The sequence below is a fragment of the Emydura macquarii genome, unplaced genomic scaffold, assembly GCF_026122565.2.
Source record: "Emydura macquarii macquarii isolate MOO-44397 ecotype Brisbane River unplaced genomic scaffold, CSIRO-AGI_Emac_v2 contig_1170, whole genome shotgun sequence".
NCBI classification, from domain to species: Eukaryota; Metazoa; Chordata; order Testudines; family Chelidae; genus Emydura; species Emydura macquarii.
Window position 1 is genome coordinate 736,860 of NW_027131307.1, and position 25,659 is coordinate 762,518.

At 48.1% G+C, this 25,659-nt stretch overlaps 1 protein-coding gene across 1 annotated transcript in view; it reads left to right on the forward strand.

Annotated features, from left to right (window-relative positions):
* The window catches only part of LOC137152316 (fer-1-like protein 4), a 100,861-nt gene that overhangs the window by 33,118 nt on the left and 42,084 nt on the right, over nucleotides 1-25,659 (forward strand). The window contains exons 19-30 of the mRNA XM_067546867.1: nucleotides 2,601-2,701; nucleotides 4,380-4,467; nucleotides 5,568-5,684; nucleotides 8,846-8,998; nucleotides 9,655-9,826; nucleotides 10,655-10,779; nucleotides 11,801-11,935; nucleotides 14,879-15,052; nucleotides 15,522-15,638; nucleotides 17,487-17,648; nucleotides 18,164-18,332; nucleotides 19,121-19,224. Of these exons, the coding sequence (XP_067402968.1) occupies nucleotides 2,601-2,701; nucleotides 4,380-4,467; nucleotides 5,568-5,684; nucleotides 8,846-8,998; nucleotides 9,655-9,826; nucleotides 10,655-10,779; nucleotides 11,801-11,935; nucleotides 14,879-15,052; nucleotides 15,522-15,638; nucleotides 17,487-17,648; nucleotides 18,164-18,332; nucleotides 19,121-19,224 (1,617 nt within the window). The remainder of the gene's footprint in view (nucleotides 1-2,600; nucleotides 2,702-4,379; nucleotides 4,468-5,567; nucleotides 5,685-8,845; nucleotides 8,999-9,654; nucleotides 9,827-10,654; nucleotides 10,780-11,800; nucleotides 11,936-14,878; nucleotides 15,053-15,521; nucleotides 15,639-17,486; nucleotides 17,649-18,163; nucleotides 18,333-19,120; nucleotides 19,225-25,659) is intronic.

The following is a 25,659-nucleotide window of genomic DNA, read 5'->3' on the forward strand; positions in this document are numbered from 1 at the left end:
GTCTGCCGCCCCCCACCTTCTCCCTCCAAGTCCCCAGGTCCCTTCATGGCCTCGGGCTGTTCTTCATTGTTCTTCCTCTCAGCCCCAGCGTCCTTGGAGTTCACTACAGTCTGGGAACTTAGATTGGGGCCGGCTTCTGGGTCCGCCAGGTCTTCTCCCCATGGATCTGGAACAGTTCACGGGCTGCCAGCTGTCTCTCTATGAGGGCAACCAACTCATCATAGGTGGAGGAATCATTCTGACCCACCCAGGCTTGGAGGTCCAGTGGTAATCCCCTTGTGTACTAGTCTAACACCAGGAGCTCCATTATCTTCTCGAAGCTGAGGGCCTCGGGGCGCAGCCACTTCTGGGTCAGGTGGATCAGGTCAAACAATTGTGTCTGCGGTGCCTTGTCCTTGCTATATCATTACTCATGGTATCTCTGGACTCACACGGCTGTCATTACTCTGGACCTTACCAGGATCTTTTGCCTTCAGCTGAGGGTAGTCTGTTGCAGTTTCTGCAGCTATAGCATAGTCAGCCTTCTGGGCCTCTCCCCACAGGAACAGGGTGAGGATGCCAGCTCACTGATTTCAGGGCCAGGCCTCCCGTAGGGCTGCACTTTCGAAGGCTAGGAGGTACGCCTCCACATCATCCTCCTGTGTCATTTTCTGCAGGCTGCTGCTGGCCCATATGGTCCATGCCCCATCATGGCTGCGGCTTTGCTCAATCAGGGCTCTCAACAGCACATCTCAGTCCTGGGCGGCCTGGCTCATCAGCAGGAGATTGGTCTCCTGCTGCAGTCATACTGCCTCCTGTTGGGCAGCCTCCTGGGCCTGGGTAGCCTCTTGTTTGGCTGCTGTTGCTTGCACGAACACCTTCACCACATCATCCACCTTGGGGACAGGCTGGTTTTGGCTTTCCCTGGATTAAGTCCACTGCACAGAAATCTCTCCCCTGACACGAACTGTGGCAAATTGCCTGCTCTGCTGGGCCCTGCGCTTTGCTCTTGTGTGGTGGGTTGCGCACCACCTGTGGCCCCTGTCTCTGGGCGTCAGTGCTTCTGTAGTGCACAGAGAGGGGGAAGGGACCCAGGCCCATCCTCTACTCCGAGCCCCTGCTCGAGGGCCCTATGAATAGCAGCTATGTGCTGCTGACACTGCTTACAGCTGCACTTCTTTCTCCAGGGCTATTTCCTCCTCTCTGTTCTCTTGTACCTTTCTCATGGGTCTGGTCTGGTCTGGTCTGGTCTGGTTGATCACAGCACTCCTCCCCCACTACTGCCAGCTCTCCTTACTTTTCCCCCATCTGGCTGGAGCAGGGGTTTTTATCAGGACTCTAGCTGGGCCTTAATTGGTCCCAGGTGCTCCTAATTAACCTGTAGTAACCTCTGCTCAGTCTGCAGGTAACAAGGCCTGGAACATTCTGGGGCTTATCTATCTCCCTTCTATGACCCTCCTGCTGCTGTCTGTCCCTGCTGTCTCACAAGACTAAATAAGCCCAGTTCCCTCAGCCACTCCTTATAAGTCTTGTGCTCCAGCCCCCTAATCATTTTTGTTGCCCTCCGCTGGACTCTCTCCTATCTGTCCACATCCTTCTTGTAGTGGGGGGCCCAAAACTGGACACAATAGTCCAAATGTGTGTGGCCTCACCATTGCCGAATAGAGCGGAACAATCACTTCCCTCGATCTGCAGTGCTCCTACTAATGCAGCCCAATATGCCGTTAGCCTTCTTGGCAACCAGGGCACACTGTTGACTCATGTCCAGCTTCTTGTCCACTGTAACCCCCAGGTCCTTTTCTGCCGAACTGCTGTCTAGCCTGTCGTTCCCCAATCTGTAGCTGTGCATGGGATTCTTCCATCCTAAGTGCAGGACTCTGCAATTGTCCTTTTTGAACCTCATCAGATTTCTTTTGGCTCAATTCTCCAATTTGTCTAGGTCACTCTGTATTTTATCCCTGCCCTCCAGTGTATCTACCACTCCCCCCAGCTTAGTGTCATCTGCGAACTTGCTGAGGGTGCAATCTACCCCATCCTCCAGATCATTAATGAAGATGTTGAACAAAAACAGCCCCAGCACTGACCCCCTGGGGCATTCTGCTTGTTACAGGCTGCCAGCTAGCTGTTGGCAGCTGGTCCAGGGTCTTACACTTTCCCTTTCTTGGTGTGCGAGCAGTGTGCCATCTTTGGAGATGTGCTGCATTGTTGTGTTGTGTAATGCACATTCTTAGGGAGAGCTGTTGTGGACCAGAAAGGAGCTTGCTCTCAGCCTTAATTTTTCTAATCACAGTCACAGTTGCTTCCTGGGAACCAGGCATTGGTGTTGGGCTGAGAAATCTGAAAGAGGGGGTTACCTATGTGCCATTTGTGACCACTTCTGTTCCAGGAGTGGTTTACATAGTGTAAATGTAACAAGTAAGTCACACTAAGAATATACCCAACTTCCTCATCACTGATTCTCTTCCGACAGGAAGCTGACCTGCAAAGTCCAGACATTTGCTATCTCTTGGCAAAAAGGCAACAATGTTGTTTTAGGTGAATTCTTCAGGGATGGGACTCTCTCTGCTGCATATCTTCGCTTGCACCCTGGGGTAATTTGAATGTGGCACTTGTCTCCACAGGAACATGGACTGGATGACGTGGAGACGCTCATGAGGCGGCCAAAGTCTAAAGCGGAAGACAGACTCAAGCAGGTGCTGGAGGAGTTCATAGCTGGCTGCAGGTTATTGAGTTTCTGCTTTCCTTTGGTTTCTTTTTTAAATCTTTATTTGCAGGAGGCAGGAAATCCGTGGGCCAGCCCCTCTGCTCCAGTGACACGTTAATTATTTATCCCCAGTGGAACAGCTTCAGCAGGAGAGACTGCAGGAGCCCCACATCAGAGTATGCCATAGCTCAGTGGTTAGAGTACACTCCTTGAACCTGGATCTCGCCCATCCCAGGGGAGAGCATTAACCACTGGTATAAAGTTCGAAGGGGCACTACCTAGTCTGGCTGTTTGGTGTGGACCCAGGCTGCCTGCCCAGCTCATTCACACACGAATTGGTTTAGATGCCTGGAGTCACCTGACTCCTGGAGAGAGTTCCTGTTTGTGAATGGCTAGCAGAGCTAGGTGCCTATCTCCTGAGAGGGGCGGGGCTTTCCTCTCATCTGCATCTCCCATTGGTAGGTTAGGCGGCTCCCCTAGCAAGCTGGCTATTGTGAACCACAGTCTAAGGGGCCGATCTCTCCCAATTGATTGTTCAGAGAATCTATGTGCCTAACTCAGGCTTTGTGGATCACAGGGTGGTCCTCTGATTTTCTAGGCACCTAGAGGTTAGACACACAACACTTGGTGTCACACGCTTAGGTCCCTTTGTGACTCTGGCCTAGCTGCCGTAGGCAGTGTTTCTCCATGCGTGGGGTGTGTCCCCTGGGGGAAGCAGGTGGCAGTGTGGAAGATGTAGACTTTGCAATGGATGGGGTGAAATGTGTCATTTTCCTAGAACAGGGCAGGCCTCAGCTTCCAACGCTCTGGGAAAGTGCTAGTCTGATGGAACCAAGAGGCACGCAATTTCCTGCGGAGCAGGAGCTCTGCACAGGATGCCTGAGCAGTGATCAGGGCAGGCCTGTGTGCTGCAAAGATGCAGCAGCAATTAGAGGAACAGTGTTATAATGCAAGACATTGGGTGCTTCCTCTGCTGCTTTTTATGATACACTAAAGCACAACTCTACAGGCTCCTTCTCAAGCGAAGGGCTCTAAGGTTTAGGAAGAAAGCCATCCAGCTAATGAAGCTGGTTAATAAAGGCAGAAAAAGAGGAGTAGTGAGGGAAGGAAGAAGAAGAAGGGAGGTGGAAGCCAGAGGAGGCAGGAGAGATTGAATGATCTCCACATTTATCCTTGAGCTCCTACAGGACACCACTCTTCCAGGAAGTGTAGGGAAGAGCAGGCTGCAGTTCTGCAGATGGCTGTTAGCAGGCCTGTAATCGGTTTGCCACAGTAAGCTGAATGTAGCGTCAGATGCTAAGCCTGCCATTCTGTGCTTTTACAACTTCCTGTGGGATTTAAAATGGTTTCCCTGTCTTCTTCTCTGAAAGACCCACAGTGACAAGAGGGGAGACTGAAACTGACTGAGCTCCCATTCAGGGTGACTGCTTAGTGGGGCAGGAGCCCACTGTAGCACTAGAACCTAATTTCCTATGAAGGGGAAACACAAAGTCCTGTCTAATGCACAACTCCAACGCCCTCCAGGACTGCCTGTGACTGGAGAAGGAAAATTATTTCAGAGAGGAGTGATGTCAATGGCTACCCTTGAAGCCCCTTAGGTTCACGACTGAGGCTTTGGTTTTGGAGCCTTGCCCTGCCTGTGGGATGTGGGAGTGTGGTCCTTTGCTCAGGGCTCACAGTCTCTCTCTAATTACAGGCAGTATTCGCTGAATGCAGAGAAAAAAACGATGATGCGTCCAAACAACCTCGACAGATGTCGGCTGAAATCCCTGACACACAACATTGTAAGTTGGGTGGGATCGGTGGGGTGAAGGGAGGGGCTTTTGGATGGTCACTGGCTCTGTGAGGAGTTTGGGGGTTGGGACAGGCTGGAGATGTTTAGTGCCTGTGGAGTTCAACTGTTCTGCCGGATCTGAAGGAACTCTGTGTTTGCACAGCCAGTGGTTACGTGCCCATCATTGCTGCCTCCTTCCTGCTGCTCCTGCAGCCGTTCTGCACAGGTGTGTGGGCCTGCCCCCATGGAGCTCCCCTGATACCAGTGGGCTTGGCTATGTGGAACAGCTTGCAGGATCGGGACCTTAAACAGTAAAATGGAGGCTACTACCTGTCTGCAGGAGGCCATCCCTTTACCTGCCCCAACTCAGGATAATATCTGAGTAACCAGATAACCCTCATACAGCGCCCTGATGGCCAGCCACCTGGCAAAGATGTTGGTTTTAATGCTAAGGGCCCTCTGTGATGGTAGCTGAGAGACTCTGTGGATACTGCTCATCCACTCCCCACCTGCCCAAGGGTGTCCCTCTGCCCACCCCAGCCCCTGCCTGCCTGTTCCCATCATACTGACATATTCCCCCAGCTCTGCTGCCTCAGGAGTTCCCGAGACCCAGTGAAAATGCAGCCCCCACAGCCACCTGCCTTTCAAACACTCATTGCTTTTACACTGTCCTGCCCCAATCAGCTAGGGGTGTGTCTGGGACATGTGGGGCCAGGTTGCCCTGTGTGGCTCAGTGACGGGCTCAGTGTTGGGACGTGTGGTGCCAGATCCCCCCGTGAGACTCTGTGAGAGGCTCGGTGTAGGGGTGTGGCTGGGATGTGTGGGGCCAGGTTCCCCCAACGTTAGTTCTGAGGAGACGTGTCCCGCTCCATGGAGACCCCTCTCCCCTGTCAGCTGGGAGCCATGGCGCTGGGGAGGGCTGTGTTGGAGATCGGGCCTATGGACATGGGCCCACCCCTGTTGCGCACACCTCACCAGCCAGGACTGCATGTGACCAGCAAACACTCGGAGCCCAGAATATCTGCACCTGCTGGACGTTGGATGGTCTCCAGTGCTGCCTGTGGGTGTCAGGCTCACAGCAGGTCTGTGACAACTGTGCTTTGTGTTCAGATGCTGTATGCAAAGCAGGGGCTGCGTGTGAGGAGACGGCTGACTCGGGCCAACGTGAAGGAGAAAGTGAATGAGACAAAGAGAATCCTAGCAAAGTTGCGCTCCTTGGCTAAAGAGGTACAACCATGCATTGGCCAGGAAGCTGGGCAGCCCCCACTTCTGGGCGGGCAGGCAGGCGAGAGTGGCTGGGTGCCCCCTACTGGATGGGCAAATGGAGAGTAGGCTCCCCTTCTCCCCCACATCCCATGGGTGGGGAGCTGGGCCTGCTCCCTCTCACTAGGTGGGAGGCCTCCCTACTCTGAATGATTTTTCAGATTTCAAATACTGCTGTGAGCTGTGGTGTCGGTGCCCGTGAGAGCTCAGGCTTCTGGAGGTTGGGGTGGTGCCAGTCCTTGAGACACTGGAGTTGAAGGACTCAAAGGGACCTTGAGAGGTCATCTAGTCCAGTTCCCTGCACCACAGCAGGATTAAGTATTATCTAGACCATCTCTGACAGGTGTTTGTCTAACCTGCTTTTTAAAATCTCCAGCAGCGGTAAAGACCTCAATAGCATTCATCACCATGTAATTTTTGACAGGATTCCCTGCCATGTAGTGCTTTATATCCTGCCCTCTGCTCCCCATTTCCAGTCTTGTACATGTTTGATACCATCGGCCATTTTGAAAACTTTTTTTGGTGTGCGTGTTGGGGCATGTGTGGCGTGCTTGTGCTTGGGCACATGAGGCTGTGTGTGTGAGAGAGAAAGAAATGAAAGAAAAAATGAAAAAGCGAAAAAAGACACTGTCGGACATTTTGAATTTTTTTTCATCTTTGTGTTGGGGGGCATGTGTGGCTGAAAGAGAGAAAGAATAGGTTAGTTGGAAAGAGAGAAAAGGAAAAATAATATTGTAATTAAAGATTTTAAAGCAGAGAGAAAAAGAAATTAAAGAAATGAAACAAGAGAGAGAAAGAATAAATTAGTTTGAGAGAAAAAGAAAACAGGAAAAATTATGTTATAATTAAAGATTTCTTTAATTTCTTTTTCTCTCTGCTTTCTCTCTGACACACAGCCTTATGTGCCCAAGCACAAGCACACTGCACACACCCCAACACACACAAATTTTATTTTTCAAAATGGCTGATGGTGCCAAACATGTACAGGACTGGAAACGGAGCGCGGAAGGCGGGATATAAGGTGCTACAGGGCGCGAAAAACTGTAAAAAATTACATGGTGATGAATGCTATTGATGTCTTTACTACTAACCTTCTGTGTGCTTAAAAAGCTATTATCATTTCCCCCCTCAGCCTTTTCTTCTCCAGACTAAACAATCCCAATTTTTCAATATTCCTTCATAGGTCATGTTTTCTAGACCTTTAATCATTTTTGTTGCTCTTCTCTGCACTTTCTCCAATTTGTCCACATCTCTCCTGAAATGTTGCACCCAGAACTGGACAAAATACTCCAGTTGAGGCTATATCAGAATGGAGTAGAGCAGAAGAATTACTTCTTGTGTCTTGCTTACAAAACTCCTGCCAATACATCCCAGAATGATGTTTGCTTTTTTTGCAACAGATTGCCCTGTTAATCCAGCCAGTAGAGAGCTGTCCCCAGCTAGTAATGAGACAAAGACAGGAATTTACATCCCCCCTTCCCTCACCTCCTGGAGATGTGAACTTCAGCATCTGTTTGAAGTCATCTAAGTGCTAGTACCAAGCACTTACCCATTCTACATACAAAGTTACTAATTTTTTAAAACCAATGTAGTTATTTTTGTGCCAGTTTGTGTGTGGACACTAATTTCGGAATAAAAGGGGCTAAAGTCAATTTAGCTAAAATTGGTAGCAAACCGATGTTAGCAAAAGGGACTTTAGCCACTTCTATTCTGAAATTAGTGTCCAAACACAAACCGACACCAAAATAATTCCATCTGTTTTAATTCACACCCCTTTTGTTGTTTCATGCAAGTTTGTGCATAGACCACACCGCAGACAACCCTTTAATTTTCTGTTTTTCTGTAAAGTGCCCATGGAGGAAAGAACTAGTCTGTTCTTCTTGTGTATCCCTCGGAGGTGTGAAGAAAACCTGGAAGATTTTTTTTTAAAGGTTTATGTTAGAACTGTCCATCAGATGTGCTGCCTTTTTGCCAAAGGACTTGCTGGTTGGCTGGAGAACCATAAAAAGCTGAAACTTGAGCAATTAAGAGGGGGAAGAGATTTTTAGTTAACGTTTAAAAAAACTCATTTCTTTGTCTGTGTCCATATTTGCCCTGGGGCCCCACTCTGTGCCTGTGTCAGACATTTCCAGTAGAGCTCTGCAGTGCTGTGACTGCAGAGGACACATTTCCTTAATGGAACCCCCTCTGCTAGTTGTTTGTCTGAGGTCAGCTTAGCCCCAGAATTCAGGGGGTGGGTTCACGTGGGTTTGTCTCCCACCCGTGAAGGGAGGGCCATTGAGCAATGCCTCTGGCTGCAACTGCTGTCCCTGCTCCTTGCTACCTCTGTCTCTGCTCCCCACTGCCGCTGTTACCCCTGCCCCTGCTCCCCACTGCCGCTGTGAGCTCTGTCGCTGCTTGTCACGCCAAGTGACAGTTAGAGGGACCATATCTGCATAGACACATCCACTCTGCCTAGGCGTTCAGAAGTCAGAACTGCTTTGCCAAGGTGATCACTCTATGGCAGGGAGCACTCACTCTGGCCCTGGTTTACATTAATGTAGAGAAGCCTCTGATCACAAACACTTGGGAGAAAAGATTCAACACCCCATTCATCTGCGGGCTCAGAAGGCTCTTACTCCACTTCTCTAGTCTCCCCAGGAGTCTGTCAGTGAAAACAGAGAAGGCTGAATATTCCAGATATTTTAGTGAAAAAACATCCAGCAACACAAGAAATATACAACCTCCTCCACAAATCTTTGCAGGTCATCTTTAAAAACTTCCAGGAAATTAAAGGCAAAAACCCAAGTTAGGAGACACATTTTAAATGTCAAAGTCAAGAAATACAGAAGAGAAGTTCAATAAGTGACATTAACTTTGTCCTGTTGCATATCTTGTATACTGTACTTATTAAGAGAAATAAAATGTATCACGTAATCAGGATTTTCAAAAAGTGTTGCCTAGGCCCATAAATGACAGTTAAGCACCTAACAAGTGGCCTGATTTTCAAAAGTGCCAAGCACTCAGCAGCTGCTACTGAAATCAATGTGAGTTTTGCATTCACTATAGTGGCAGCAGGACTGGATCATTTGTATTCTTTCATTGGGACATTCTTTCTGAGGCTTCGCATTGTCCATATCTTCCAGCCCCAGTGCACGCTCCCTGATGTCCTACTCTGGATGTTCAGCAATAACAAGAGAGTAGCATACACAAGAATTCCTGCACAGAATGTCCTCTACTCTGTAGTGGAGGAGGAGAAAGGCAAGGACTGTGCAAAGATCCAGACCGTCTTTTTAAAGGTAGAGTTTATGTAAAAAACCTAACTAGATTCCTGCTTGTTTCACCCCATGTTGCCCTCCCTTCCTTCTCCAGTTCTCATTATTGGTTCTGTATCTGAGAATGAATTTGTAAGACTAGTAAAAGCAAAGCAGTCTAATAGCATAGTGAGAATACTGCTCATTTCTATAGCAGGTCCAAACAAATGAGCTCCTGGGCTGGTTAAAGACCTGACTTCTCCTTTCACAGAATGGTTGTTTTTCCTTAGGAAAAAAACAGCACAAAGCATTTTGAACATTTTGACATGGGAACATTTCAACATTCGCAGAATAGAATGTTTTGATTTTTGTTTAGAAACTACTTCATTTAAAAATTTCTTTAATATTATAAAAAAGTCAAAATCAATATTTTGATTGTGAGACACCTTTTTTTAAAATGTTGTTTTGTGGGAAATTTGGAAATTTTTGGTTTTGTTCTGGAACATGAAATTGTTTTGAATTTGTGGAATTTCCCAAGACACAGAAAATTTGATGCCCACCCAGCCTTGCTTTATACACACATGCAAAGCTGCAGGCCTGGTGATGGTGCACTGCTAATCACGAGCATGTGATATAGTCACTGCTGGTCTGATGGCTTGTGGATCTGGATGGGAAGTGAAACTAATGTTTCATGCTCCCAGGTCCCGGGGTCGCGCACCGGAGAGATCTTTGCAAAGCTAGAGATCTACATCTGGCTTGGGGTGACCAAGTACGTGAAGAACAGCACTGCGGAGCTGCCTGAGGAGTTCAAGCCTGTCTATGAGAAAGGCCAGCCGACAGCGCACGTGCTGCCCAGCCAGCTCAGCCGGGACGGTGAGTGCAGACTGCACTGGTTACACTACAGTCCCTCTGGTGGCTAATGTAGAAACAAATGAGAGGCCGGTGAGCTGAGTGCGTCCTGCCTGTGTTTCTGTGGGTGAGCAGTGTGCCCTGCCACACGCAGCTTCGTGCTCCCCACCAAGATGTGGGCTCAGCCTGGATCCTTTTTGGTTTGAGGGAATGCTCCCCCAGAGCAGCATTTAGTGTGGTCAGTGTTGCTGAGGAAGAAGCCGTCTCCTTCCATAAGGGTGGCCTAGATCTGTTAGCGTGGTGGGCAGAGAGAACAGGGCACCTTAGCCCTGCCTTGAACAGCCTGTGTCGCTAGGGTATAAAGTTCTAGAAGAACGTCACAGGGACCTCCCAGCGCCCTTCCCCTGGCAGTGAGAGTAGGGAAAATGTGGACTTCATAACCTGCTGGAGAATGACTGCTTGGGCCCTGGATTTCTAGGGGGTGTGAGCTGCTCAAGGCCTGTCCAGTAATTCCCAGCTTTGCTGAGACCTGATGCAGCTCTGAGGGGCACGTTCATAGCAAATCACTCCAAAATGAGCCACCCAACGACCCTTAGAGCCCCAGTCATCACCTGGGGACAAAGGGAGTAACCCAAAGTAGGCATCCATGTTTGAGATGTGATGATCCAGAGAACTTCAGGAGACCCCTGTAAAAGTGCTGTCCCCTGCCCTGCTCACCTCAGAGGCCACCCCCTCCCACTGTGCCGGCCTATTAACGCCCTCCTCAGAGGGCAACTACACATGTCCTCGGATCTCATAGCAGTCCTAGGGGCTCAGTCAGGCAAGTGAGTGATTTCTGCTTTCTCTTGCCAGACTTCAGTTACTTCCAGCTGCGAGCTCACTTGTACCAGGCTCGGGGGATCCTGCCTGGCGACGACAACGGCTTGTCAGACCCATTTGCAAGAGTGGTGTTTTCGACTCAGTGCCAGATCACCAGGGTAAGGTCTTGCTGCACTTCCTCTCCCTCACCTCAGAAACTCACCTGGGGGCCAAGCCAGTCACTCCTTGCAGTGCCTGAAGCTGGCATCACAAGAGACTGTCCTAAAGTGACCTGACTTTGGCGGTGGAGACATTGGCATGCCCTCTGAGGTTGAGATTTTTGTTTGAGAGTTTCCCCACTCCTTTCCCAAGGAATTAGCTCAAATCTGGACTCATCACTGAGGTTTTTACACTGTGCTGAGGGGACTCCACAGCTCCACAGCACATAATAACAAACCAGATTGGATACGTATTCTAAAACAACCTGACACATGCACATTATATGGTACACGGTGTCACACTTTGTAACTGGCTTACTAACTTTGGTAGCCAATCCCTGTGCAGATCCTGACCTGTCCACAAGCTGCAAAGTCTGCTAGTAAGCAAAGCTGCAGCTGCAAGCTTATCACACATTACCCTTCTTACTGTTTCTTTATCTAATGATGTGCTATTTACAAGGCCAGTTGTGAATTTGTGCTTTGTCCACTGTTAACCTGCTTCCTTACTTCTCTTTTCTTTCATTGTTCATGCAAGGCCTACCCTGAGCAGTGTGAATGTGTTTAAGGCATGGGCATAGTTTGGGGGGGACAGGGGGCATTGCCAAACTATGGCCTGACTGGAGCTGCCCCTCCTTCCCCAACGTAGATGTTAAACTACGCCTGTGGTTAAGGAATCTTTGGTAACCATTATCTGAGAGAGACTGGCTAATGCACAGATCAGCCCTAAGGATTTTCTCATCTCATGCTCTTATATCTGCCTCTTGAAGGCATTGGCTATGTGCATACTGCACTGAATGGTGTGTGTGTGCGTGTGTATTTGTGTATGCTCCGTAGTCCCGCTCACCCTGCTTTGGGATGCGGATGTCTGCAGCCTCTCCCTCACACTTTCCACTGGTTCCTTAAAAGGCCAGTGTACGTATGAACTTGACTGAATTCAAGAGACTCTGCTGAGCTCCATTAATCCTGGTCTCTCTCCATGCAGACCTTGGAGGAAACACTGAGCCCATTGTGGAATGAGCTACTTTTATATGATCAGCTGATCATTGATGGGAAGAGAGAGGATTTGAAGACTGAGACGCCAGTTATTGTCATCAATATCTTTGACCATAATAAATTTGTAAGTATAACAGTGTGACTGGCCCTGTTCTGTCTATGCAGGTCAGCATTTGCAGGCATCTGGGGAAAGCTAAGGGAACATCTGTCTAGATACATGATGTCACATGTGCGAGTGCACCAATTTCCTGTGCCTCTGTGCCTGTGATTAGATCTTACCTAGGCCAGCAGCTCTGAACTGCAGAGATATTGGAGCTGCCAGGAAGGGCTCCCTGGTGAAGGCTTTGACAAGCTTCCTGTTATAGGCCCTGTTGTCAGTCTGCTCTGGTTGTGCCAAACAGTGGTGTTGTCCAACAGTTTTTTTTTGTGTGTGCCGAGTGATGCCAGCCGAGCTAGACCAGCTGGTGAGGTGATGTGCTCTGAGTGGAGAGGATGCTTCACAGAGATGCTTGCTTACACACACTGAGCTTGATGCTGGTTTGCATTCTGGAAAGCAGCCAACCCTGCTGGGCTGCCAATTCTGCTGACATGGCAAGTTCTCTGGCACTGCTCTGCTCAGCCCGGGCTCAGGAGCCATGGCAGCACTGGCTGTCATCCAGTGAGGCTCTTCTGGCAGAGTCCCACAGGGACCGGAGCTGCCGGCGGAAGTCAGAGCAGGTCTGTAACACCTGTTTACCGCACCCAGTGTTAGCCCCTCAGACTGCCTCAGCTTCCTCCTTCCTTAGCTAAACAAACCAGCTCACGCAGCACTGCGATGCTGTGATGCTGGGCTCTGGGTCATTTACCTACAGATTACACCTACATTTAACTCCGAGCCTGGCTCTCCCAGCTGCCTTCTCCAGACTCACCAGTCCACGAGGCCCTCATTCCCTTGGAGGGTTTTGCTGTTGCTGCTCACTGCAGGCAGCTGTAGCCGAGCCTTTCCCTCTGGCTGGTAGGGACAGCCTCTTCTCCACCTCTCCATGGGCCGTTCTAGGCTTTCCCATAGCCTCCCTCACACATAGCTCTGCCCGGGGCTACATCACATGATTCCTGGCACCTGGCCCAAGCCAAACCCATCATGCCAGCACCCCACTGGGGGGGCTGATCCCAATTCCCCTTAAAGGCCCAACCCACCCTGTGATAAGCTCTGAGCGTGCTCTGACCTACGCTGCAGATGGGTGATGCAGATCTGCCTTGCTGTCTGCTTTGGTGCCCCCGAGCAGCTGGGCCATTTTTCTCTTTCAGATGCAAGTGGAGTTGTTGCTGTCCATTTGTAACACACTGAATGAGACTATCAAACTGAACAGCATCATCGAGCTAATATGCATTTTCCCACAGTTCATAGTTGCCTCTGCTGGTGCCAAAACCCCAGCTGGCCCCATCCAGCTGCCAAAATCTCCTTGACAGCTTGACACAGTGCAGTTATTTGCCTTCACTACAGAGTGCAGCAGCACAATGAAAACTGAAAATGTACAGGTCTTGTAAAATAAACTGAATTTAATATCAAATTACATGATATCATAGTCCCAAAAAACTGTTAACAGAATGTTGTTAGGGTTGCAAGGTCCAGCTCTCGAAATCTAGGAAAGGCCAGAATTGGCAACCTGCATTTTGATACAGTCTTTCATTACACGGTCAACTGCTGTCTTTTCCACAGGACCCCAGTGTCATGCAGTGCACTGGCTGACGCTGCTCCAGGAATAAATCGGGGTGTATAGTAAGGAAGGCTGTTGTCTGTAGGCCTTGCCTCATTCCCACGAGATGTTGGAAGGTGTATAGGAATGAAGCAGTGGATTACAGGAAGAAAGGATAGTCTTGTGGCTAAGGCGGTTGAATGGTGAATTGGATTCCATTCTTGTCTTTTCCACTCTCTTCCTGTGTGATGCTGGGAAAGTCATTAAACCACATTTTTGGCAGGTGGTCACTAACTGAGTGTTCCTCGTTTTATGGGTGTCCCACTTGAGGCCTGATTTGTAGAAGTGCTGAGCACACCCAGCTGCAGCTGAGATCATCTGCTGCAGAGGCTGCTCATCTCCTCTGGCAGTAAGGAAGTGTGGCTCAATGGATGAGCAAAGGGCTGGGTGTCAGGTGGTCTTGGTTCTGCCACTGATTCTCTGCATGGCCTAGGTGAGTCACTTTCTCTTCCTAGCTCAGTTTCCCATCTGTAAAATTGGCCAGGATAGAAAAAAACGCTGAATGGGCTCCTGAGTGCTGTCTGTCCTGTGCCCTGAACAGGATAGGGGGCATGTGAAAAAAACAGCATGTGATCAGAATAACAGAATAATGCAAATACACAAGGGACTGAATTATGGCCAATTCTGTCATTTCCCAAATTTTGAGAGCTGGACTTTGCAACTTAAATCACCTTATTTTAACATTGGTTGTATGTGAGAATATACAGAGCTGCATGCATTGTGTTACACACGTTATAGTGTCATTGGTTTTCTTATTTACAGACCACCCTAGATGTACCACTAATTCACAAATGAGGAGATGAGGCCCATGCTGTCAATAACTTGAAGTCTAACTCCGGCAGATACAGTGCATGCAATGACTGTTGAAATGTAGGAAGACAAGGCTGCATCTCAGTGAGAGATGGGTGTTCACTGCCTTGTTCTGCATTGCACCCATTTTTAAGCTGCCCATTTCTGTGGTATCTGGTTACATTTTTCACAGTTCAAATTGGGGCATTAGCATTCCAGATAAGAAGATAAGAGATGAGCTCTCCTGATGGCCTCACCTATAAAGGTGAGACCAGAGGGAGGCTGGCTTGTCAGCAAAGTGTCCAAGGTTTTATGGTTCAGTTAATGGAAAGCCCAGGAAGGGAGATGTGGTGTGAGCCCTGCCTTAGGTTCCCTGCAGCACTTTGAGATGGACAGGTGATCTTTCAGGTGACTTTGCGGAACTTACACCTGGCGAGGATTTAGCCCATTCTGGCATATTGTACTGGTTCCTGATATGTGGTGAGAATGCTACGGCAGCGACCCTTTGTATCCAGTGACCCTTTGCTCCCTCTTGTCTGTAGGGTTCTCCAGATTTCCTTGGCCGGGCCTTTGCTACTCCACAGGTGAAGCTGGTAGATGAACCATACTGCAAACCTGCCTTGCAGTTTTTTGACATTTACAAAGGACCCAGAGCAGCAGGGGAATTAATTGCTACCTTTGAGCTGATTGAACTGGATTACAGTGGCTACTTAGAGGTAACTGGCTTCTCTGGTGCAGTGTGGCAAGGAGTGCATGCAGTGCTTAATTTGAAATGAAAGAGGTGCCAGGGCTCAAGCAATTAGGTGCCGGGGCTCAAGCAACTTTTTTACTTTCATAAGTGATGCAGCAAGCCCAGAGGTGCTGGGGCTATGAACTGCCAAGCCCAGAGGTGCCAGCCTTGGCACAAAATAAGCACTGGGTGCATGGAGCTTGTTCTAGCTGTTTCTTGCTAGCTGAACCGGGAAGGTTAACACTGGGGCATGATGCTGGGCTCCCTGCTCTAGCCACATCCTCATGCAGAGAGGAGCCCTGCCCTCAGTGGGAGAAGCCACAGAATCAATGGGCAGCAGTGAAGGAGGAGGACAAAGCCGGAGATGGGTGGTTAGGTGGGTGAGGGGGATGTTGTGGGGTAGGAGAGACAAGCTCCTTAACTGCTATATGGCCTGGCCATTTCCATCTGTCTAGCCTTCAGTGCCTCAGGACGTGGAGCCCAAGGAACCAGACTTCCTGGAGGACCCCTATTCTGGACGCTTTATCATCCCAGAGGGAATCCGGCCCATCCTCAAAGAATTCCGCATCGAGGTGCCGTAGCATTCTGTCTGGTAGCGCTGAGCAGAGGTTCCTCTGACCTGTCGTCATGCTGTGACCAGTTCATTTGTGGCAAGGGAAGGATTTTCACAGCACCTGTGACTCCAACATGCCCGTGCTGACTCCTCAGGACAGGAACTGTTGCAGGCCAGAACTGGCATGACACCTCCCCACCAGCTGAGAAGTGCTAGAGCCCTATCACTTTCTGGGGTGCAGTCCAGGCTAGAGAGGGGCTATCACCACTTGCCCTGCCAGGTGGGAGGGGTCTCACAATGCTGTGCTGCTATAGCTCCCAACCTGGGCCCCTCACAAACAGCCAGACCACATGCAGGTCACAACCTTAGCAGCTGTAGATAGCTGCAGCCTGCAAACAACACTTCCATTAACACTCCACCAGCCTTGGTTATGACTTGCAGGGTGACCCCAACACACTCCCACTGCTGGACTTTTCCCCAAATGTATATTCTGCACTGTCCAGCCCTCAGATACTGGAGGTCCAATGTACAACAGTTTGCTACCTTCACTGAAGTTACCAAACAATTTAGTTTACCACACCACTGGATTAGTTTTGATTAAAGAATAGAACAAGTTTATTTAACTACAAAGAGAGAGATTTTAAGTGAGTACTAGTATAAGGCCTGAAAATCAGAATCAGTTACAAGAGACATAAAGAGAAAATGGTTCAAGGTGAAACCCTTGCTACATGTTCCCAGCAATAGACCTGACCAAATTCTGAAGTCAGAACCCTCCCAAAATCCAAAGGCTGGTTCCTTTGTGAAAGAGAGAACCTACCTGGGGTGTTTGCCCCCCCCCTGCTTTTCATACTCCAGTCACCCTTGAAAATGCATTTTCCTGCTGGTTACTTGATAAAGTTCCTTCCAGCTGTGAGGATGGAGACACGGGGTCTCATGGACAAAGAGATTTCATATTGTTGTTTGTTAAAATGCAAATCAATCTGATTGGCCCCTTTGTGGCCAAAGACTGGCCATCACTTGACCAGTGATTGCCAATCAACTTTGATGACACTTGGCTAGAGGCATGGGCTTGATTTTTGTCTTCGAGAAACTTGTTAAACCCCCTCCCTCGACTTGTCTGGTAAACACGTCAGTCAGAACTTCAGCTTATGTTCATAACTTTACAGATCATGTTGCTACATGCATTTCACCATGGTATTATTGACCAGTGAGCTATTAGTTTTCAGTGCGACCTCCCAAGGTGTATTCTGTAGAAGGATGAATACAGTAGCATGTTGGGTGTGAATACAGGGGTGCATTCAGTCACAAGCCCTCATTACATCCTGCATCTCACAGGAAAAATGCCCCATTCTGTTTGATTAACTCCTGATAAAAATGAACAGAGGAGCCTGGCTGTGGCCTTTCCAGAGACAGTGTGTTGGGACCTGGGCTCTCGCTCATATGCCACCAAACTTCTCTGCTCACTCTGCCCACCTGTGCAATGGGCACATTCATTTGCTGTTGATGAACTTTCTAGCGTTTTCCTCCCGGGCATCTCTAGGTGGTGGGGGCAGCGCTCCCTCCTCCTGTGTTGGAAAGGGGGGAGCCAAGTCCCAGGGATGTGGGAAGGGTTAGCAATAGGGCCAGGAGCTGGTGGTGATTCTGGTTACCTGTGGGGATGAGGGACCATCTGGAAGTGGGACAGGCATGGTGAGATTAGCACTGGGTTTAGGTGGGTGATTTGGGGGTGGTTATCACTGGGAGGTGCAGGGGACTTGGTGGTTGGGCAGGGCTGGGTGTGCAGCAGGCTTGGGGGCTGGGAGTCGGGGGGGCAGGTGTTTGTGAAGAGTGCTGAAAGCAGCTGACATGCTTGGCTCCTGCTGTTCAGATCCTGTTCTGGGGCCTGCGAGACTTGAAGCGCGTGAACTTGTTTGAGGTAGATCAGCCCCAGGTGATCATCGAATGTGCCGGGAAGAAAGTGGAGTCGGAAGTGATCGTTTCGTACAAAGAGAACCCCAACTTCAATGAGCTGGTCAAATACATCAATGTGGTAAGCAGGGCCAGTGCTCACAGCCAGGCTCAAGCTGCGTTACTGACTACCCATCCCTGCTATCCGTGGGGCCTGGGCTTAGCGAGGAGGGGAGAAGGCCCGTATTTCTGGAAAATGCGCACCTTCCTGCAGACTGGGCACACCCCCAGCTGGGCTCTCTGTCCGGGCACCTCGGGCCTGGTAGAGACCAGCTGCTGATGGGAAAGGACTCTCCATGGCATGAATCAATTCGCCAGCATCAGTGCTGCCTGCTGGCCAGCCACTGGCAGACATTAGTTCAGAACAGAACTGCTGGGTGCCAGCGTTGACACTGTCAGGAGCTACCTGTTCATGGAGCCTCAGGGCTGCTGTGCTCCGGGCTCAGGAGGGTGCAGCTGGCTGGAGCTCATCCTGTCCCTGTCAGCTGGATACAAGGGTGTGCTGTAAGCCAGGCTGCATGGCAGGGCCCATGCTCTGAGCTTGCCTGCAAGACCCTCCCCTGCAGCCCTGGTGACATGGGAGAGACTCTTTTGCAGGAGCTTCCAGAGCAGGTGTACCTGCACCCACCCCTCAGCATCTTTGTGGTGGAGCAGCGAGCTTTTGGGCGCACCGTGCTGGTGGGGACCCATGTGGTGTCCCATATCATGAAATTCTCTCCCCGAGAGCTGGAGGAGCTGGAGGAGGAGCCAGAAAACCTGCCCAAAGGTGAGTTTCCTGGTTTGAATGGTGCTGTGGCAGCTCCCTCCCAGGGCAGGGTGGTACAGAGCTTTTCACTACCCAGTGCTGCTGGGGGTAGTGTCCCAGCATGCTGCAGAAGTGCAGCGTTTTCGGCATGTCTCTGTTCTCTCTCCCTGGCCTGGGGCAGTGCAGCAGAGATGTGACTAGAGCAGTGGGTGGTAATGCTGGCACACAGGGGCAGGGTGTAACACAGTGTGGTGGGTGGTAATGGTGGCACACAGGGGCAGGGTGTAACATGGTGTGGTGGGTGGTAACGCCAGTGCATGGGGCAGGGTCATGCAGGGTAGAAATTCTCGGATGGAAGGAAGATTTGTTTACTGGGTCATTATGCAAACAACAGTGTGAAAGTCAGGCGATGCTAGGGTGAGCATTCAGACCCCGCGCAGACCTTTGCTGGCAGATATTCTCCAAGGGTTTCTGGACCAAACCTCTCATTACCAAGGCCCAAATGTGGGGCGCAATGTGAGGCATGCCCAGAGAATGTAAGAGGCAGCAGGACCCCACCTGCTGGGTGAATAACTCCTGCAGCTCCATGCAGCCACCTGTCTGATGTAAAATTTCAGCACTAAAAGTGCGTGGAGGGCATGTAGGTAACTTGGGGATGACATGAACGGGTCTCTCGCAGTGAGGTGCACTTGAGAGGTATGGCTGTGACATTGCTGAACGGCCATTAATAATGAGACCTTGGAGGATTAGACAATGAATGAAAGATATTCTTCCTGTTGGAATATGTAGTCTCCATTTTTCTCGCTCAGCACGGAAAGCCTCCGCTCGACCCAACATCTCCCAGACTGTGATCAGCATTGGTGTGACTGCTAGCGAACTGGGCAGCAAAGCAAACCCCCTGAATCTGGTGAAGGTGAGTGCAGCTGTGACATTCACGTGCCTGTTTGAATGGCAATGCTGCTTGCCTGAAATTCTCTTTCTGTCTTTGACTTGGCTCCTATCCCTAGGTTGTACCCAGGAATATTAACAGTTCTGAAGTGACAGTCGCTCTCCTTGTTTCAGTGATGCTTAGCAGATGATATGGCAGCATAATTCACTTTCCAGTATAAGCCTGATTTTGACTGACTGCCCGTCCCTCTAATTTCCTCCTTTCTGCCTGAAATGGCATTAGTCTGGCCTGTAGACAGAGAATACTTTGGGAGGCGATGTTGAGGTTAATCACATGAGGGGTTTCTGGGACATACAACTTGGAAAAAATTAGTTTAATTTTACTTTCTGAAAAATTCTTCAAGTTTTTATAAAACTGTATGTGTCAACTCATTAATGGCCTAGCCTAGAAACTGCCGAGCTAGTCATTGAGTTGCCCTGGACGAGAGTCACTGCAGACAAGCTGGGGTTCAACATTTCAGAATGATTTGTTACAGATTTGTGTTCATCTGAACACGAGTCAGACTCCAGCAGAGTTCCTGAACCTCCCCAAAAGGCTGCTAGAACACAGACTCTCCTGGGGGTGTTTCAAGAACTGGCTCAGGAAGATGCAGTCTGTGGAAGCTGTAAACTCCCTCACATGACCAGCCTGAATCAGGCGAGTCACAGATTCCCCTAGCTGAATTCTGTTTCATTTTGCAGGCCAAATACTCCCCATGGAGTGTTTGATTTGAAAACATTATGTGATTTTCACTGAATCATGTATTTCATTTTCCATCACACCAAAAATTCTTACAAAATACAATTTCGGTATAGAAGAAAATCTACACCATGTTGTTACATGTCAGACTAGAGATGCCAAACCAAAGCTCTGATCTAAACCCCTGTAAATTCAGGGTTTGCAATCTGAACTCCAATCTCAATCAGGATTGCACAGCTGTGGACCATATCTAGTTAAAGATGTAAGTAACTTCAAATGGGCTAGATTGTCCTGGGCCTCTGTGCAGAAGCAGGAAGGGCAAAAAGAGGCTTTCTCACTGTCATGTTCTGGGTTGCAATCCAGACCAGTGAGGGGTTGTGTTCTGCCTGCCCTGTAACCTTGGGTGCTTTGAAATGCACTCCCTTGTCTGGAGGCTCCCAGCCAGCATACAAGCACACCCAGAGTGTCTGTGTGACAGATCATCCTGGACCAGCAGCTCTGACTCCAGCAGCCTGCTTGTTATCCCACAGCCATGCTCTGGCCTCCACCATCCATGGTTATACCTGGCAAGATGACCCCTACTCCTCCTAGTCCTGAATTTTCCCCAAACCACGTGTTCTTTTCTGAGTGATGGTCCCTATTATATTTCCCTGTGGGTTATTCATGTGCACCATGTACCCAGAGCTGGAGAATTTGAAAGTACTGTCTGTCAGTCTGTGCATGCGCCTGGCTTACCTTGTGCTTCCAACTGAGGTGATAAAGGGCAGGATGAACTGACTACCTCTTCAATTCATTCTCACCACCGCATGGGCTGGGTTGGAACCTCCAGTGTTCTCATCTCTGGTGTCATTCTAAATAAACAGTTGTAAAAAGTTTTATTAATTCTTAGATAACTTATAGATTACTAGTTCTTAGCAGTTTTAATAGTTTTTAGTAGCTGTAGTATTTTTAGAATAGATTAAGGGGTTCCCCCTGTCCCCCCCATATCCCGGCAGGTACTGAACTATGCCCAGAACTCCAGGGTTCAAAGTCTGTGCCTCCTGCCCGTGATCCTGCTTGGTCAGAGACAAATATCAACCGTGCCTTTACTGCCTGGGAGAAGCTCACATTGCTTCTCGGTGCAGTATCTGTCAGTCCTTCCCTACTGTACCCGAGAAGGGCGAGCACTTTGCCTCTGTAACTATCTCATGTAAATATCACATTCTAGAATACTCAATATCTGAGCCATTAGTGATTATCTTCGAAAAGTCATGGAAGACAGGAGAGACAGTGGAGGACTGAAAAAGGGCAAATATAGTGCCAGTCTATAAAAAGAGAAATAAGGACAACCCAGGGAAGTACAGACCAGTCCGCTTAACTTCAGAACTTGGAAAGATAATGGAGCAAATAATTAAGCAATCAGTTTGCAAACATCTAGAAGATGATAAGGTGATACGTGACAGTCAGCATGGATTTGTCAAGAACAAATCATGTCAAACCACTCTGATAGTTTTCTTTGACAGAGTAACAAGCCTTGTGGATAACAAGGTCAGCAGTAGATATGGAATATCTTGAATTTAGTAAGGCTTTTGATAATGTCTCGCATGACCTTCTCATAAACAAACTAGGGAAATACAACTTAGATTAAGCTTCTACAAAGTGGATGCATAACTGGTTGGAAAACCTTTCTCAGAGAGTAGTTATCAGTGGTTCACAGTCAAATTGGAAGGGCATAACCAGTGGGGTCCCACAGGGATCAGTTCTGGATCTGATTCTGTTCAATATCTTCATCGATGATTTAGATAATGGCATAGGGAGTACACGTATAAAATTTGCAGACAATACCAAACTAGGAGGGGTTTCAAGTGCTTTGGAGGATAGGATTAAAATTCAAAATGATCTGGACAAACTGAAGAAATGATCTGAAGAGGAGGAAATTCAACAAGGACAAATGGAAAGTACTCTTCTTAGGAAGGAACAATCAGTTGCACACATACAAAATGGGAAATGACTGCTTAGGAAGGAGTATTTTGGAACGGCATCTGGGGTTCATAGTGGATCACAAGCTAAATATGAGTCAACAGTCTAATACTGTAGCAAAAATAAGCAAACATCATTCTGGGATGTATTAGCAGGAGTGTTGTAAGCAAGACACAAGAAGTCATTCTTCTGCTCCACTCTGCACTGATTAGGCCTTAACTGGAGTATTGTGTTCAGTTCTGGGCACCATATTTCAGGAAAGATGTGGACAAATTGGAGAAAGTCCAGAGAAGAGCAACAAATTAATGATTAAAGGTCTAAAAAACATGACCTCTGAGGGAAATAAGAAAGGCATGCAAATTCTTTCTTCGACTCATCCGCTCTCACCATGTTCTGATAATGTCAGACAACACAAGACTGTATTCTACATCAACAAGCAAGGGAGAGCAAAATCTGACTCCCTGTGCACAGAAGCAGTCAACCTCTGGCACTGGTGCATCATCAATCAGATCACCCTATCTGCATCCTATGTTCCTGGGAAACAGAACGTGCTCACAGACTCCCTCAGTTCATGATGGATCACGAGTAGGAGCTCCACGACAGTGTGCTACATGACATTTTCACACAATGAGGAACCCCAACCAGAGAACTTTTCACTTCTCAGACAGTCAGAATAATATCAAGTGCAGCCTGCAGAGAATAAGACCAATCAGGAAGTCCCCCTAAACTGTTTATTACGATAGCAGAGAGGGCTAAAGTACATGCCATCTCCACCCAGAGAATTTCTAAATGAATATCCAGATGCATTCCACTCTGCTATCGGTTCTCAAACCTCCCTCCCCTACAACGGTACAAGCTCACTCCAAGAGAGCACAAGCAATGACCATCATGGCTCTCCAGGCCATACCCCTCCTAAACATCTGTAAAGCTGCTATGTGGAGTTCCATCCCCCTGTTTGCAAGGTATAAGGCCATAGTACAGCACTTGGCTGCTGATGCCTCCTTTGGGATGGTGGTTCTCCGTTGAACCCTGCTGTCCTCATCCTCACACTCACCTCCTACTGAGGTACTGCTTGTCAGTCACCCACTATGGAATACAATAGGGACCATCACTCGAGAAGAAGAGGAGCATACTCACTTGTAACTGGAGATTCTTTGAGATGTGTGGTCCCTATCTGTACTCCACTACCTGCTCTCCTTCCCCTGTGCGTTGGATCTTTTGATTTGTGGTAGAGAAGGAACTGAAGAGGTGGTTGGTCCGCCCCACCCTTTATCACCTTGATTGGAAGCATGAGGCAAGCCAGGGCACATGCACGGACCAATGGACACTACTATAACAATGGTGCATATGTGTAACCCACAGTGGAATACAAATAGGAACCATCACTTGAAGAACCTCCAGTTATAGGTAAGTAACCTCCTCCTCTGCAATGTCCAGCCCTTTTTGGACCATTCAGAGAAATAATAAGGGTTGTTTGCTCCTCTAAAGAGAGGAAAAACCCACTTTACCTGGAGTTAATTATCACTTAAATTCAAACACAGCACTGGGTTGGTTTCGATTAAAAGTAAAGCAAGGCTATTAACAAAAGGAGATAGGATTTTAAGTGAGTTCAAGTATAAAGGATAGGGCTAGAAATGGTCACAAGCAAGTAAAAGTGAAAAACGTTTTCTAGAGGCTAAGAACAAGCCACATGGTAGTTTCCAAACCAATCTACCTCCCAGCAAGATGGCTGACCAGCTGTCGGCTCAGAATCTCCACAAAGGAAGAGTGCTCATTCCTTGGCTCTTGGGATTCTTTGCCCCTCTTTTTTTATAGCCCAGCGAACCTCTGAAATGGATTCTGCTGAAGGTCATCCCCACAGCAAATATTCAAACTGTGAGGAAGGCGACATAGAATCAAGTGATGAAGGAAGTTCTGTGCTGGTTTCTTCCCTTGCTGGTGATTTCTAAAATGCAGATTGATCTGTTTCTGCAATCCCCTCCCTCTGCTATGATGCTGAGCTGCTTGTCAGCTTGACGGTTTTGTTTACACATTCCCATTGTCTCTTCATGTATCTTGGAAATACCTTTAAACTGGAGAAACCACATACTTTGGTCTAGGGTGGAGTGACTTCATCCCTGCCTGACAGACACCCTTTGATAACATGATTTCCAGTATGTCTCTAATTTTGCATTTGTCCTCCATACATGCACCATGCAATAATGGTCAGCTGAAACTCACTCCCAGAAACCAGAGAGCCCTTCCTCTTTGGCACTGGGATGCTGTCAGGGTCACACCCACTTGTTCTCTTTAGCCAAATGATAGATGACCTGGGATCCTAGTTTTCCATGATGAAAAACCCAGAATTCTCTGATAAAAAACCCATAAAAAACATGTTTTTCCATGATTAAAATGGAACTCTGAACTTTAGTTTCCCTAGCCACTATATATATATATATATATATATATATATATATATATATATATATATATATATATATATATATATATATAGTTATCAGTTGAACGCAATGTTTTATTGATATATCTACAATTTAAAGCAAGTTCAAAGCCTGTCAGTGCCATCAATCGTTATAATAAAAAAAAAGTTACAGAATTGTAATTTGCATTTGTTACGTATACCAACTACTTCTATGTCTGTATTCTATATATTCAGAAAATTGGGGAGGTTTTTAAATGCACAAAAAATAAAGCTCTCACTGTCAGCCGTGGGTGGCGGAGCTTGGGCTGTCAGATGAAATCTTATTAAAATATTTAGATTCTGTTTGGCCTACATCAGGTTGTGTGTAGGTTTATGTGACCTCCTGTGTAATAAGGCTGGGCAGCACTGGAATAAGTGACACTGGTACTTTCAGTAAAATTGAGTTAATAGTTCATATGTTTTTATTTTTTCACAATATGTAAAAACTAAATATTCTTTGTAAAAATGCAAATTCCGTGGTTTTCCACGGCAAATAGATTTCTAGGATCTCTGCAGATGATCTTGCTCTGCAGTAAATGTCAGCATAATCTCCTCCTCTTCTTTCTGGAAGTTCCCCTTAATGCTTTGTTGCTTTCTCACTGGTTAGACTCCTGGCCACCCTGGCCTGCTCTTGACCTGCAGTTCTTCTTGTCCCTGCTGGAGGGTTCCTAGGTTAAATGGCTCCAGATGCACCTCCTTTCTGCTCTTTCTTGTTGTGAGCATCTTCCATTTTCCTACCCTGTCTTCTAACATCCATCATCTCCATGGTCTTGACTTTCTCTCTCCGACAAGGTCTCACTGAGTACTTGTATTATAAAATAAATAGATCACTGAAGAGCAGATAGTGGATGCTTTGGGTCAGAGTGTTGTGACCCAATGTGCATGTCTTTATACTTGTTAACAATAAGGGGCTGTATTTGCTGCTGTGGTCAGCTGAGGGGCTGCTGTCAGGGCATTGGCTAGGCCTTCCTGACTCTATGTCAGAAGTATCCCCAGCAAGGGAGTTAGGACTGAATCTCATCTGCACAGCACTGAGGACAGAGCAGGCCAGGCCCAAGCCTTCTTTAGCTAGCCATCTCCTTGTCACTTAGTGCTTGTGTTTGTAGATGATGTGATCAGCAAAAGCTTCACTGTCACAAAGCAGCCTTAGCTGGAGTCTGAAGAGATGGTTTTGTTGATCAAATATTAATATGAAACAGTGCACTTGGGAATGAATGGTACATCCAGAAAGGGTCTGTCCTAGAAAGGTCTAATCCTCTGGCATCCCTGGGGAGTTAGCTTTCATCCATGGTCAGACTGTG